Source organism: Chlamydotis macqueenii, chromosome 6 (genome assembly GCF_036417535.1).
Source record: "Chlamydotis macqueenii isolate bChlMac1 chromosome 6, bChlMac1.mat, whole genome shotgun sequence".
NCBI classification, from domain to species: domain Eukaryota; kingdom Metazoa; phylum Chordata; class Aves; order Otidiformes; family Otididae; genus Chlamydotis; species Chlamydotis macqueenii.
In genome coordinates, this window is record NC_141561.1 from 21,688,834 (window position 1) to 21,702,134 (window position 13,301).

A 13,301-nucleotide genomic window follows, 5' to 3' on the forward strand; every position below is an offset into this window, starting at 1 on the left:
ACAGACCTCTTGTGGTAAATGCCGAGCACTGCCGAAATGTAGCCTCTGAAATGAGTGACTGAAAATGTCAAGAGGGAAGTAAAATGCTGTGTCTTGCAACTAAGTTAACTTTGCTTTCTTTAACACAAACATTACATTCCAGAAAATCCCAATCCTAAAAGTGGTATTATTCCAGGAAGCTTAAGCTTTGAATCAGTCTTGTCAGCAGTTGCTGATTTTAAAGCTCCTGTTTTTGAACCTGGAGGTTCCATGCAGCAAGGAATGTATACACCTAAAGGTACGGTAATCGAAGTGTTAGCATACTCAGTGGTAAGATGTTTAACCAAAATTTTTTTCTTTAAACAACAAAAACCAACAATGATAATCACGCCCCCCAAACCTACAAAAAAAAAAAACAAACCCCAAACCACCACTACTAAAACCCCACAAAACTTGTTTGACTTTTTCATTACTGTCTATTGCTTATATTTAAGAATATTGCTGAAGACTGTTAATAGTCTTTAATACATTCATTTTTGATCTAGAGTGAAAATGAGGTTCTCGTATTAATCAGGTATCCTTAGAAAGCAAGGGGAAAATGGAGAACTGAAAAATTGTTATTTGTATTTCACTGATCTGCATACATAATCATTCATGTGATTTTAAAAGCAACCTGATGTACGTTCAGTAGAGTTTAGAACTACTTACACTAACGAGGTGTTAGTTGTGAAGATCCTTTCTTTGAACATCTCCACATTTTGGTTATTAAAGATTTATATATCTTTAAAATCAAAGAGTAATGATACATAACTCTCTTATATTGCTTAAGTATTTTAGTAGCCTGTAACATTTTTTTTCCAGTCAATAGTGATGGTCTAGAACAAAGTTCAGACTAGACTGGTGATAGAATATTATTCTGTAATTCTACAATGCATACAGTGCCAAAATGACAAGTTTCTTCCCCTGACCAGCTTGTCATCTAAATTGGACTCAACGTAATGTTGGTGTATCAAAGGAGAGGAAGAATTTAAGAACTCTGTGTTCTATTACTGTTTCCTGTCACTGAACAGATAAGCCTGTAGGAATCTGAACTGCTCCTTGTGCTTTGGTTGTGCTTCAGCTTGTGGCAAAGCTGAAGAGGGATTAACTCCTTCCTCACCTGAGTACCTCCCTTGAGAACTGGCAGAGTTGAGGTCTGACAATTTTGAACCATTTGGGTGTAGGCTCTGTTGTTCTGTGCATTTTTTTTTTTTTTTTGTTGTTGTTGTTAATGTAGAAAATAATATTGTACTGACTTGGTTGACAGTTTTTGTACTCAGGGACGAGTGAGTCAGTGAAGCTCTTACTTTTATACAAATTAACAAGCAGTGAAGTAATTTTGTGAAACCAGAGTTTTGGGAATTGATTAGTTCTGGTTCCTTGATGTATAATTAGGCAACTTAACTCCTATGTATTTAAAATAACTTTTATTTTAATATTCTGTAAACTGCATTTCCTCGTGTTATTCCTGGCTTCTTGAGCTTGTGACATGCTGGTCTTTTTCATAACACAGTTTGAAGGAAAAATATATTATCGTATTTTTAATTATTACACATTATATTTAGGGAATCTGATGCTAGATTATAGTGTTTTGAGAATTTTGGTGCTTTTTTTTATTAAATGTAGTTTACCTCTAGAATAGATTGTTTATCTTAAAGTATTTTAAGTATCTCACCTATAGCAGTGAATACTGCAGTAATTTGTAGTACTAAGCAGAATCTTTTTTTTTTCTTGAAGTAATAAACCGAGAGAGCTTCTGCAGGAATAAAAGTCAGCATGGTTTTGTTGTATACTATAGCCCTTTAAGTGTTTATAATCTTTATAAGACTATATAGGTTCTCAAAAAGAATGGTGATATTCAAGGCTTTTTTTAAGAATTGTTGTTTTTGACCTATCACAGGTAAAGCAAGTCATATTGAGATCCATTTCCCCTAATTGCTTGTTTCCCTAAATTAGGGGCAGGGGTATTGGCGGCGGGGGGGAATCTGCTTTATGATCACAAAAGCTCTAGTTTTTTTTTTCCATTAACTACTAGTTAAAAAAATAAACAACAAACTAACTTCCTAAAAAAGAACATAGTTCTTGTTCTCTTTGGATTTGTGTGCTGAACATGAGCTGTATGTGCATTTCTAATATTCTCTATATGGCTCTTTCACTTAGTCCTTTTTCCTCATTGTGCATTAGTGGCCCAAACAAGCTTGGTCTGTGTTTCAGACTGCGATAGTAAACTCTGTCCAGAAAAAAAAATTGATTTTTCACAAGCTAAGTTTGATCATACTTCAAACAGAGTAGAAACTTTGCTAAAGTCTTCTCTCTTAACAGTGTATGAGGATATCTGTAGAACTGTTAACATTAGCAGGGGTTAACAGGAGTATCGACCACTTATCTTCCTGCTTGGGGGAAATTAATCTCAAAAGTGTGATAAAGCTGCCTACTTTTGCCTGTGAAAACTTCAAAGAATGTTGTTAAGTGCTTGTGTTGTGTTGTGCCTGCTGGTGGAGCTAAAATTCTGTGTCCGCTGGTTTTCTTCATCCTTTGATGGGATCATTGAATCTTGCCTTCATATTGCTGTTATGGGAGCTAAATGCTTCCAAACAATTAATAGAAGGAACAGCTTAATTTGGCTTTAGGTTGGAAACTTAGGGGTTTTTATTTTAGTAACTTGTAAATAGGGAAAAAAAAAAGTAGCGGTTAAATGGGATATCTTTATTTATAGTCAGTTTAGACTTTTATGTTTATGATTGCTCTGAAAAGCCACTCTGGATCTTACTTTAGAGTGACTAAATTAAATGGAAATAAATAAGATTTTAGTGCCAAAATAATGCACAGATAGTAGTTATAAAACAAAAGCATGCTTGTAAGGGATTGATCACAAATGTTGTTAATAAGAAACTTGGCCATTTGCGAGACTGAACAATAATTGTGGTGATGTAGTCATTTGGCTCACTGCACTTAATAGTTTTATATCACCTGCCTGATAACTGGTCTGCAGTTTTTGCTTCCTGTTGTCAAGAGGGCTTATGCTTATCAAGTACCAAGCGAAAAATAATTAAAACCTTTTCTTACATATACTTGGAAATTAAAAAGAACAAAGCAAGATGCATATGAAAAAGCTGGATTTGGGGCTGCCTTTATATACTTACAATTGGATAAATACATTTACTTAGACATAAAAATTAATTTGAAGTTTTTTTAAAAAACAGAAAAACTTTCCTCAGCATGTGTTACAACTGTTATTTTATCAGAAATATGTGGGGTTTGTTTTTTTTATTCTTTTATCCTTCATTGTAAAGTATTACATAATAGAAAAGAAAGCTAGAAGACACTAAAATAAAGCTTGTTAATAGAAAAGATTTATTGTCTTAATAGATTGTTAATTTTTTTGTTTTGGAACTAAGAAAAATATTTTTGGTAAAATTTTTATATCTTGATAAGTAGTCATTATTAGTATAGTAAGTACAATAATACTCAAGTATATTTACTATTTACTTAGGTATACTAATAAGTAAGAATGAGTAAAAATTACTGTACTTCACTGAAAAAAAATTATTATGTAATAGAAAATTATGTAATTAAAGCTAGTTAAGAAGGTAATCTAGAATCAGTTGTAAGGCCTGTAAAGAGAATTTTAACATGTTACTTCTTCTAAACAACAGCTGAAGTGTGGGATAAGGAATTTGACCCTGTCATGGTAATACTTCGAACGGTTTACCGTAGAGATGTGCAGTCTGCAATGGACAGATATACAGCATTGTAAGTTGGATCATTTTTAGAAATGTAACATCATATTGTTGCTCATTGCACAATAAATCTTTTATTTTCACTGTCTGGTGATGCTAAACCTGTTATTGATGTTTTCAGGCCGCAGATTTGTCTTTGAGTAAATAGCTTACAGATTTACATGGAATATCAGATTTTGGTTGGCTTAGTCTGTTACGCTTCCATAAATGTTTAAAAATACATCTGAACTTAACACTTAATTTTTAAGTTCATAGATACGATAGCACTGGTACTGTCAACTATAGCTAACTATGTCTAGCGTTTCCTAGTGTTGCCTGTAATCCATTCTTACAGATGTGAGATTTCTATGTTGGATGTCTGACTAACGTGGATTTGGGTAAAGTGAAAATTTCTTCTGTGTACCTCATAGAATGAAAATGGAATTCTTAAATTTATAGCAGTAATTAAAAATTCATTTCACTTTATAAATAAAGGTCATTTAAATCAGTGGTAATCCACAGAAAAGTAAGACTGGATTCAATTTGTGTATACATTCCAATACTTTGAGTACTTCTTAAATGGCTTAGAAATACTCATCAGTTCTGAAGTCAATCTAAACGAAAAGTTGTCCACATTATTGCAGTGTTTAAACACAAGTCTCATTTGTTTCAACAGTTTAAAGCAAAGTGGTAAATTCCCTGGGAACCCCTGGCCTCCTTACAAGAAGAGAACACCACTGCATCCAAGTTACAAAGGTCTCACAAAGCTTTTACACTGTAAAACCCTGCATATCGTGCTGTTCACACTTCTTTACAAGGTACAGTCATAATTCTCATTAAGTCCAGTATTCCACCTTTTAGAACAGAAGCTCTTAGAAGCATGATTTCTTTTTAATAGGTTATTTACATTAGTCAGGTTCAAATTTACATAATGTTTTTATTTTTGTTTTATTTTCTTAGTCCTGTATGATGATGTTTTCTAGGTTGGATGAGGCTCTGAGCAACCTGATCTAGTCAGGGATGTCCCTGCTCCTTGCAGAGGGGTTGGACTAGATGACCTTTGAAGGTCCCTTGCAACCCTAACCATTCTATGATTCTATGATTCTGTATATACATACCTTAAGTCAGGTACCCAAGTGGATGAGCAGTCCTACTCTACTTCAAGGAACACTATCTTAACTGTTGGGGTTGCCATTTGAATTGTTGCTCTGTGATGGTTTCAGGGAGTGTGGTGGTGAGTGGTGTTCCTTTGGTTCCCACTGCAGAGTTTTAAGGCATCAGCAGCCTGTTCAAATATATGCAGCCTTTATGGCTCTAGATCCTAAATGGCAAATATATCTTGTAACTGCAGTTGGTTCTAACATTACTTCACAGACGTTCTGTCTTTTGATAATGTTATAGCACTTGTTTTACAGGACTAATTGATGCCTTTGAATTGTGTTTGGTTTTGTCTTTGATAGTTGGCTGCCGTCTTTAAGAGAAGTGCACCCTTTTTGAAGAGTACGTTCATCAGAAAATAGGACTTTGAATCTGTCTATATTTGGAAAATACTTTCAAACCAGTGTGTTGCAGGGACAGATGAGGGTCTATAAAAAGTGGTTTGAGTAGTGCTTTTCCTGGGCACACTTTACTTTTGTGCTTCTTTAACTGCTCCCAGCTCCCCTAAAGTTCTTGTTTTGTTTCACTGTTAAGCGTCTGTTGAATAGAAAATACCTGTTGTTAAATGTAATAACTCTGTGGTATTCACAAAGAGCCATGCTTATTCCCACGGAGTTGTTTCAACTGATTTCTTTCTCTAAGGAAGTATCATGTAGGTTGTCAGTATATCATTAAGATGAGTGAAGACACAAGATTTTACCGGATTTCATTCAGTAGATGTCGTCTTTATGATAGAAAAGGACTTTTTCCCAAAAGCTTCGTATTGCTTATGAATTAATGACTTCAGTAAACCATAGGTTTAGCTATGTAATTAGTGCAATTTCAAAAATCTACTTTAACAATACTAAATACAAAAATTTGACTGTTTTACTACTCTTACTTACCCATAGTAGAATAAGACATGTTATGGTGAAGAATGAATTTGATTTGCAGAGACTATTGAATGAAGCTTTTGAAAGCTCAGTAGTACAACATCTAATGCTTGCTGAAAGTTTTCCATTGTTGGACATCTAGTTCCTTATCTTGCAGAAATGTAACCAATGGCTGACATTTTTCATTCTGAATGCCTGTTCTGGCCTGAGTTTCCAAGACTGAAACAAGGACAAAATACATTCCCTTTTCCCATTTTTAAAAAAATATTTTACCAAGATTCTGGATCTGAATTTAGCCAAACGGTAGACATGGCATTTACGTTGTGTGCATGTTCAGTGGTTGTTTATTTTATTTTATTCTGTTAACTAGAAAAGCTATTGTAAAACAATACTTGTTTTAAGAACTTTTATCTCTCTGATCTTTCTAATAGGTGTGTCTTATGAAATTTGGCCCATTCCAAACCAAGTTGTATTTAAAACTTTACTAGGCTGTGTTCTAAAAATATTAATTTCTGCAGTAGCCTGGCTACAATGAAATTTAAAAATAATTTTTTATCCACTTTTTTGGAAACTTGCAGATTCTTGCCATTTTCTTCCCTTTAAATGAGAATGTTTTCAAGAGGAAATTTGTCCTGATTTTTATCTCAGCAGTACTGGTTCTTCCTCTCAGTGCATTGAAAGCTGCATTAGAAGAAAGATACGAGCATTTATTAATCTAAAGATAAGGTTATTTATTATTTATAATTTTAAAAGATTATGTGAAGATGGTCGTGAACTAAATTCATTTTAACCCTTCTGGTGTTCCCAGTTATCCAGGCATCATTTATAGGACTAGGACCTCATGAGGCCTTACGGTGACTGACTGCGTGAAAAAGGCAGGGAAGGCTAGGTACAGCTCTTTGGTTGTAACTCACAGTAGGGATATCTGTGCAGCTTTGTCTGGCACTTTGGTGTTAAAGTAAATTGCAGCTTGAACTAGTAACAATTGTAAGGTACAAGTTTGTTTGACTGGATAGAGGTGTAAAATTAAATTTTGCTTTTGTGATGTTGCTGAAAGGTTAGTTTTTTCTAAACCTCAAAATATTTTTAATTATCTTTAAAAAATTAAATAAAAAGTGAAGAATCCAAAGTGTATTATCCAGAACACACTTTTTTCATGTTTAGAGATATTAAAGCCTTCACAGGCTGAGTGGAATACTAATTTCCTGTCTTGTAAATACAACAGTCCTGTTGATTCATCACATCCAAAATTACATGTCTTATTTTGTAATAGTGTTCCATTACTGTTATTGGAGAGCTATGTTAATGTTATTACTCTTACTATTCTTGGCCTACTTGGAATGTTTTTATCCTATAGCGTAATCACTAATCAGATATTTTGTTGGAGCATTCAGTCATGACGAGAGTGAAGTTTAAAATATCTTATTGATGTTTCAGAGTAGATATTCCAGGAACTTGAACAGGCAATTCACTGCTCTTGAAAATAATTATTTCCTAATTGTATTTTTATGCATATGATAGGACTTTGAAAGTGTTACTGTGCAACAAAAAGAGAACTATTCTAAATGCTAAAATTGATGCTCTGTGTAGCAAGTGTTGTTACGGTGTTCTGTCTGTTCAGTCTTTACTTTCTAAGTGATACTTGTATCTCATGATACAGCTCTTGTGAGCACAGGGATTAATTAAGAAAATTTTAAAAAACAAACAAACAAACAAAACAAAACAAACAAAAACCCAAACCAACAAACAAAAAAACCACAACAGAAAAAAAAAAAAAACCAAAAGAACAGCTACACAAAAATCACATATGTGGCTCAAGATCTTCTACCTTTCCTAGTGTGGCGAACCTGGAAGGTCACACTTGGAGATAAAGCTTGTAGGCAGTATCTTGTGCTTCTTCATATGAGACTCCTGGCTACTTTCTTTACCTTCCTGTTTATAGATGTCCATCAGGTTTTCGGCAGTTTTTATATTTTGTAACAGGGATTGTGAGAATATTAAAGATAAAACCTTCTAAGGTGTGAATGTCTGTTTTTCTGCCTAGATATTAATGGATCATCAGAATTTATCAGAACATGTTCTTTGCATGGTTTTGTATTTGATTGAGCTGGGGTTGGAAAATTCTCCAGAACAAGAGTCAGATGAAGAAGTAAGAATAAATACCATCTTTTTCATTAACATATGGAAGTATTGTCTAATGATTCAATATTCTTTAAAAATAGATGTTTATTTAAATCATAATTTCACTATAGAAATTAGAACAAAATATCTTTATTTGTTTACTTAAGCACAGATCAATTAAGAAAAAAAAAAGTGCATACTATTGTGAAGAGGAGTCTGGTATCTTGATATGTTTTTCAAAAGTTTCTGTATATATAACCTGACCACACAGATTGGTTAGATCTTTACTACTCTATAAATTAGTACTTGAAATTGGATGCAAAAAAAAAAAAGGTTTTGAACTGAAACCTTTGTCACTGAGCATTTTATTGATAAGGCTCTGTATCTTCTAAAATTTTAGCTGTGCTTTTGATGAGAATTTGAATATAAAGAGCCATTATGTTCATGATTTCATGTTCTCTTACGGTATATGACTTTCATAATTATTCCTACTGTTTAACGTTGCTTATATGACTAAGGATCTGTCACACTTTTTTTAGAGATTTACTTTGGTATAGCTCAGATTTTTTTGTATTGATCTTAGATTATACAGTTTTAGATTACTCCGAGTAGTTCCTTTTACTTCTGCAGGATAGCACTGACAGAATATATTTGATGACATTCAAATCAAATGTGTACATTTATGTATTTTTCAGACCTGTAGTTGTCATGGTAGGCATCAGTCATAATTTTTAAGAGGTATATCAGCTTTAATGCGTTCAACATATTGTTCCTTTCTCATGGAGAGATGATAGCCTCTGTAGTGTAGTTATAAAAGCAACATGTATTTTTGTAACACATAACAAAAGGTATACTTTAAAAAAAAATGTTATTTTAGGAATCTGCAGGTGGACAAGAGCGTTGCCATGATAGTTGGTTTCCAGGTAGTAACTTGGTTTCTAACATGCGTCACTTCATTAACTACGTCCGAGTAAGAGTACCAGAAACTGCTCCAGAGGTGAAGAGGGAACCACCTGCAAGTACGAGTTCTGATGGTTTAGCTTCCTCACAAGTAAGTATGTACAAATGCCAGTCCTTTTCCTAGATTAGTTTGAGTTATTGCCTGTTTTGGCTTTTTTTTGTTAGGATTATTTTTTTTTTTTACTGTTTTTATGAATTTCTTAGGAAATTTTGCTTTCTCCAGTAATCTTTCCTAAGTGTAGTGATAACAGAAGTTATTTCAAATTATGCCTCCTTCCAAATGATGTATTTAATGATTTTTTTTTTTTTTTTTTGTCCTCAACCTACCAGAGTTCAAGGCGGAAGAGCCTCCAGAGAGAGGTAGATCTGTGTGCAGTTTGTTCTCCTAAGCGATTAACTAGCGACATGGCTTTAATTGTGCTCACCTTAACATTCAGTGAAATCTTCTAATTTTCCTGAATTTCCTTTTAATTCATATTGCAAGGACTCATGCTTTTTTTCATATTCTCAATTGTAATCTTAGGTAGTAGACTTCTAAGCAAAGAAACGCCCTTACCTTTTCAATACATGTTTTGAAATAAAAGCTTTCTATCAAATGTAAAATGTCATTGATAGCTTACTGCTTGAGCTTTGTGTTTAGGCCTGTTTTGACTTGCCAAGGTACTACTAACATTTAATAATGTAGAGTAGTCCTAGCTTTCTCGAATCTAGGTAAGTTTAACTTTACACTGAAAATGCATTTGAAATTATTAATAGCAGGTTTATTTGTTTTTGTTTTGGTTTTTTTTTGTTGTTGTTGTTGTGAGAACAAAATGAGTATGTAAATGGTGATATCTTGAAAGATTTATACCTGGTAGATAATATAATCTCTGTCAGGATTACTTTTGTATACAGCACTTAAGGTTGTTGTATGCCAGATGTAGTGAAATACAATGGATATTTCTTTTGCATGTTACTGTTAGAAAAATAAGTCAAAATTTAAAGTTGGTAGGCAAGATGAAATAGATTAAAACATGTAGAAGGTAGGTGAGGTGATTGTCAGAATACTATTTTTAGATTTGATCTCTGAAGTATTTGGTATCATCTTGGCTGCCCAGCCTTCTGAGAGAGTAAGATGTTAGTGTTCTGAATTTCATGTTCAAAATATTCAGGAAACATCTCTCTGCTGTGGATTCAGTATATGCGAGTTGCTCCCATGTATCCTTACTTTGGGACTGAAAGCAAGGGTAGCATAGAATAGAAACATTTGAATGGGTTCTGTCGTTAATGTAACTGCACTTGTGTGCTGATGTGCCCCCAGTAGCAAGCTGTGCTTCCAAATACGGGTATATGGCTTCTGGATCTCAGCTAATAGTCACACAAAATGGACAATGCCCATGGGCATGTGTAGGCTCACCTGTGTTCAGCTGTGTGGGATTAGGAGTTGCACTGTGCAGCAGTGCTCAGTAGATATTAATAACGATATTTAAGTGGCATAGAGGTACTGAAATTAAGACTATTCTAGAAAAAGTAAGGAAATACTTATTGGAGAACAGAATTCTAAGTTTGACTAGAGCAAAGCCAGTTGTTAGTTGTTTTGGTATGGATGATATTTTCATTTTGTACTTGGCTTTTTATGCAGCTATGTATAACAGATTTGTACAGAAGTATGACATGCAGGGTTAGTATTTTCTATAGAAAATTTTAATAAATTTTGAAAGAAGATAAGAAACCTAAAATATTTTGTGCTTTTCCTCTAAGTTTAAAATATTTTCTATAGTTTTATGAATGTATGTTGTTTATACTTGTATTTTTGAAAATTAATCCTTGTAATTTTTTTCCCAAGAATTCAGGGACAGCTCAAGTGTTCAGTTTGGTCGCAGAACGTAGAAAGAAATTTCAGGAGATCATCAATCGGAACACCAGTGAGGCAAATCAAGTGGTTCGGCCCAAAACATCAATGAAATGGTCAGCACCTGGTGCAACTCCACAGCTAACCACAGCCATTCTAGAAGTCAAGGAAAGCATACTGTCCTTGCTGATTAAATTGCATCACAAACTCTCAGGAAGACAAAACTCTTACTATCCTCCATGGTTGGATGATGTGGATGTTTTAATTCACCCAGAAATTCCAAGATACTCTCACGGTGATGGAATGACGGCAGTAGAAAGGATTTTATTGAAAGCTGCTGTACAGAGCAGATTGAATAAACGTATAATTGAAGAAATCTGCAGAAAGGTGACACCTCCAGTACCACCAAAAAAGATTAGTTCTTCAGAGAAGAAAACTTTGGATAAAGAAGAAAGGTAACATTAATAATAAAAGGGTGGTAGAAGGGCAGCATGTGTTGTGCATCTATTGATTCATCTGTCTCTAGGTCTTTGCATGAATTACTTATTAAAATAATATGTGTTAATTCTAAAGTTCTCTTCTTTATCCATTTTTTATACATTATTTAGGTGGGTACTGAGGAAGAACCTGCACCTTGCTAATTTAGATCCTTAAATCAGAACACTTTCGTAATTACTTCGAGGTGTACATACTCACCCTTCGTGTCATGTTGCCATGTATGCCACTCGTACATACAAAGGTGCAGAATTAAGACTGTGTGAACTTTTGAGGCTTAACTGTGCATCCTCAAGATGAGTTAGAAAATTTATTTTGTTTATATTTTTTCACTAAATTCTCTCTGATATGTCCAAGACCTACACTGTACGTGGAAATAAAACATTAAAAAATAGATGTAGTATTTTTCAGTAAGTTACAAACTTTACACAGTAAAATTATTTTTTTTCTTGCAAGTGTTCAGTTAATGGTTTAATTTTCAACATACAATCATAGAATGAGTTGGGTTGGAAGGGACCTTTAAAGGTCATCTAGTCCAACCCCCTTGCAAGGAGCAGGGACATCTCCAACCAGATCAGGTTGCTCAGAGCCCCGTCCAACCTGGCCTGGAATGTTTCCAGGGATGGGACATCAACCACCTCTCTGGGCAACCTGTGCCGGTGTTTCACCAGCCTCATCGCAATTTTTTTGTCCTTATGTCTAATCTTAATCTACCCTCTTTTAGTTTAAAACCATTACCCCTTGTCCTATTGCAAGAGGCCCTGTTAAGAAGTCTGTTGTCATCTTTCTTTTAGGCCCCCTTTACGTACTGGAAAGCCGCTATAAGGTTTCCCTGGTGCCTCCTCTTCTCCAGGCTGAACAGCCCCAATTCTCTCAGCCTGTCCTCATAGGAGAGGTGCTCCAGCCCTCTGATCATTTTTGTGGCCCTACTCTGGACCTGCTCCAACAGGTCCATGTCTTTCCTGTGCTGAGGATTCCAGCAGTTCAGTAAATGAGAGAAATAGTCAAGCTTTAGCGTCGTAAATTGTCTTTCAGAAAATGCCAGACTGAATGGCTGCTGTAGATAAAACACAGCTACATCTTGGACACCTACTCGTTCTTTTGATTCTCAGTAGTGCTAGATTTATGTATGGGAGAAGCACGGGAATCAATGAATCAAGTAACTTTTCATGTAGGAAAGGGTAAGGTCATTCCTCTTCCTCTATAAAGGATGTGGTATATTTGAGCATCTGTTGTGGGCACTTTCACATTTTCAGTTAAGTTCTGGGGCTAACATAATGATGAAAATAAGTATTTCCAGTTCTTTGTTGTTCTGAGTGACTGTTTTCTTCTCCCCAAACCCATAATGGCATTAGGGACCCATCAAGTTTATTAATGGACAGTGTGATAACAGAAATTACTAATCTCATAGACTGGCAGTGCTTATTGCAGTCAGGCTGCAATTTTTACTTTTTAAAAAAATTTTTTGGCTTGTTTTTCTTCCCCCTCCTAGTCCAGTTTTATATTAGTGAAGATCAAGCAGGCTGAGTGTTCAGTGATCATCCTTTTTCATTACTTCAGCATATAATGACAAACTTGCCATTACTCAGGCAATGGATTGTTGCTATAGAAACTAAAATATGGAACTAGAAGAGAGCCTGAGCTGCTTGCAGTATTTTTTAGTTGCAGTGTCATACTCCCATGGGCCATCATGGAAAATTACTGAGCTGTACTGAATCTGTCAGGGTTTGTTTATGTCTTCTTATTAAAGGCCTCTATTTACAGTCACTCTGCTTTCAGTCAAGGCATATATTGAGAAATTCCCAGGGAGAAATAAATAAAAACAGGTTTAATGAATGCCCTGGTATGGTCCTCAGAATAATGAATCTTAGCATTGTTGTAAAAGTTATTTTGAGAAATGGTGGCTGTACAATGTGACAGATAAATGGACAGAAATACTTGGGTTTTTAAGGTGCCTTTAAGAAAACAAGTTAGAAGCTTTGACTCATGAACAGGCCGCCTGGGGATAACAGGTTACAGCGTACTAGCTGCTCTGAGCCTGTGCACACCTGTTCCTGTGCCAGTACAGTGATAATCAGTCAGTGCTGGAAACTAAAGAGCAACCCATCAGCATATCAGATGCCAAGT

The 13,301-nt window shown here is 34.8% G+C and overlaps 1 protein-coding gene across 6 annotated transcripts in view; it reads left to right on the plus strand.

The window, feature by feature from the left end:
* The window catches only part of UBR3 (ubiquitin protein ligase E3 component n-recognin 3), a 115,233-nt gene that overhangs the window by 45,474 nt on the left and 56,458 nt on the right, over positions 1 to 13,301 (plus strand). For 4 of the 6 annotated variants that reach the window (XM_086751540.1, XM_086751542.1, XM_086751545.1 and 1 more), the window contains 7 exons: positions 135 to 277; positions 3,675 to 3,771; positions 4,414 to 4,555; positions 7,812 to 7,916; positions 8,766 to 8,939; positions 9,179 to 9,208; positions 10,674 to 11,134. In XM_086751540.1, the coding sequence (XP_086607666.1) occupies positions 135 to 277; positions 3,675 to 3,771; positions 4,414 to 4,555; positions 7,812 to 7,916; positions 8,766 to 8,939; positions 9,179 to 9,208; positions 10,674 to 11,134 (1,152 nt within the window). The remainder of the gene's footprint in view (positions 1 to 134; positions 278 to 3,674; positions 3,772 to 4,413; positions 4,556 to 7,811; positions 7,917 to 8,765; positions 8,940 to 9,178; positions 9,209 to 10,673; positions 11,135 to 13,301) is intronic. The other 2 variants (XM_086751543.1, XM_086751544.1) reach the window with 1 other exon arrangement.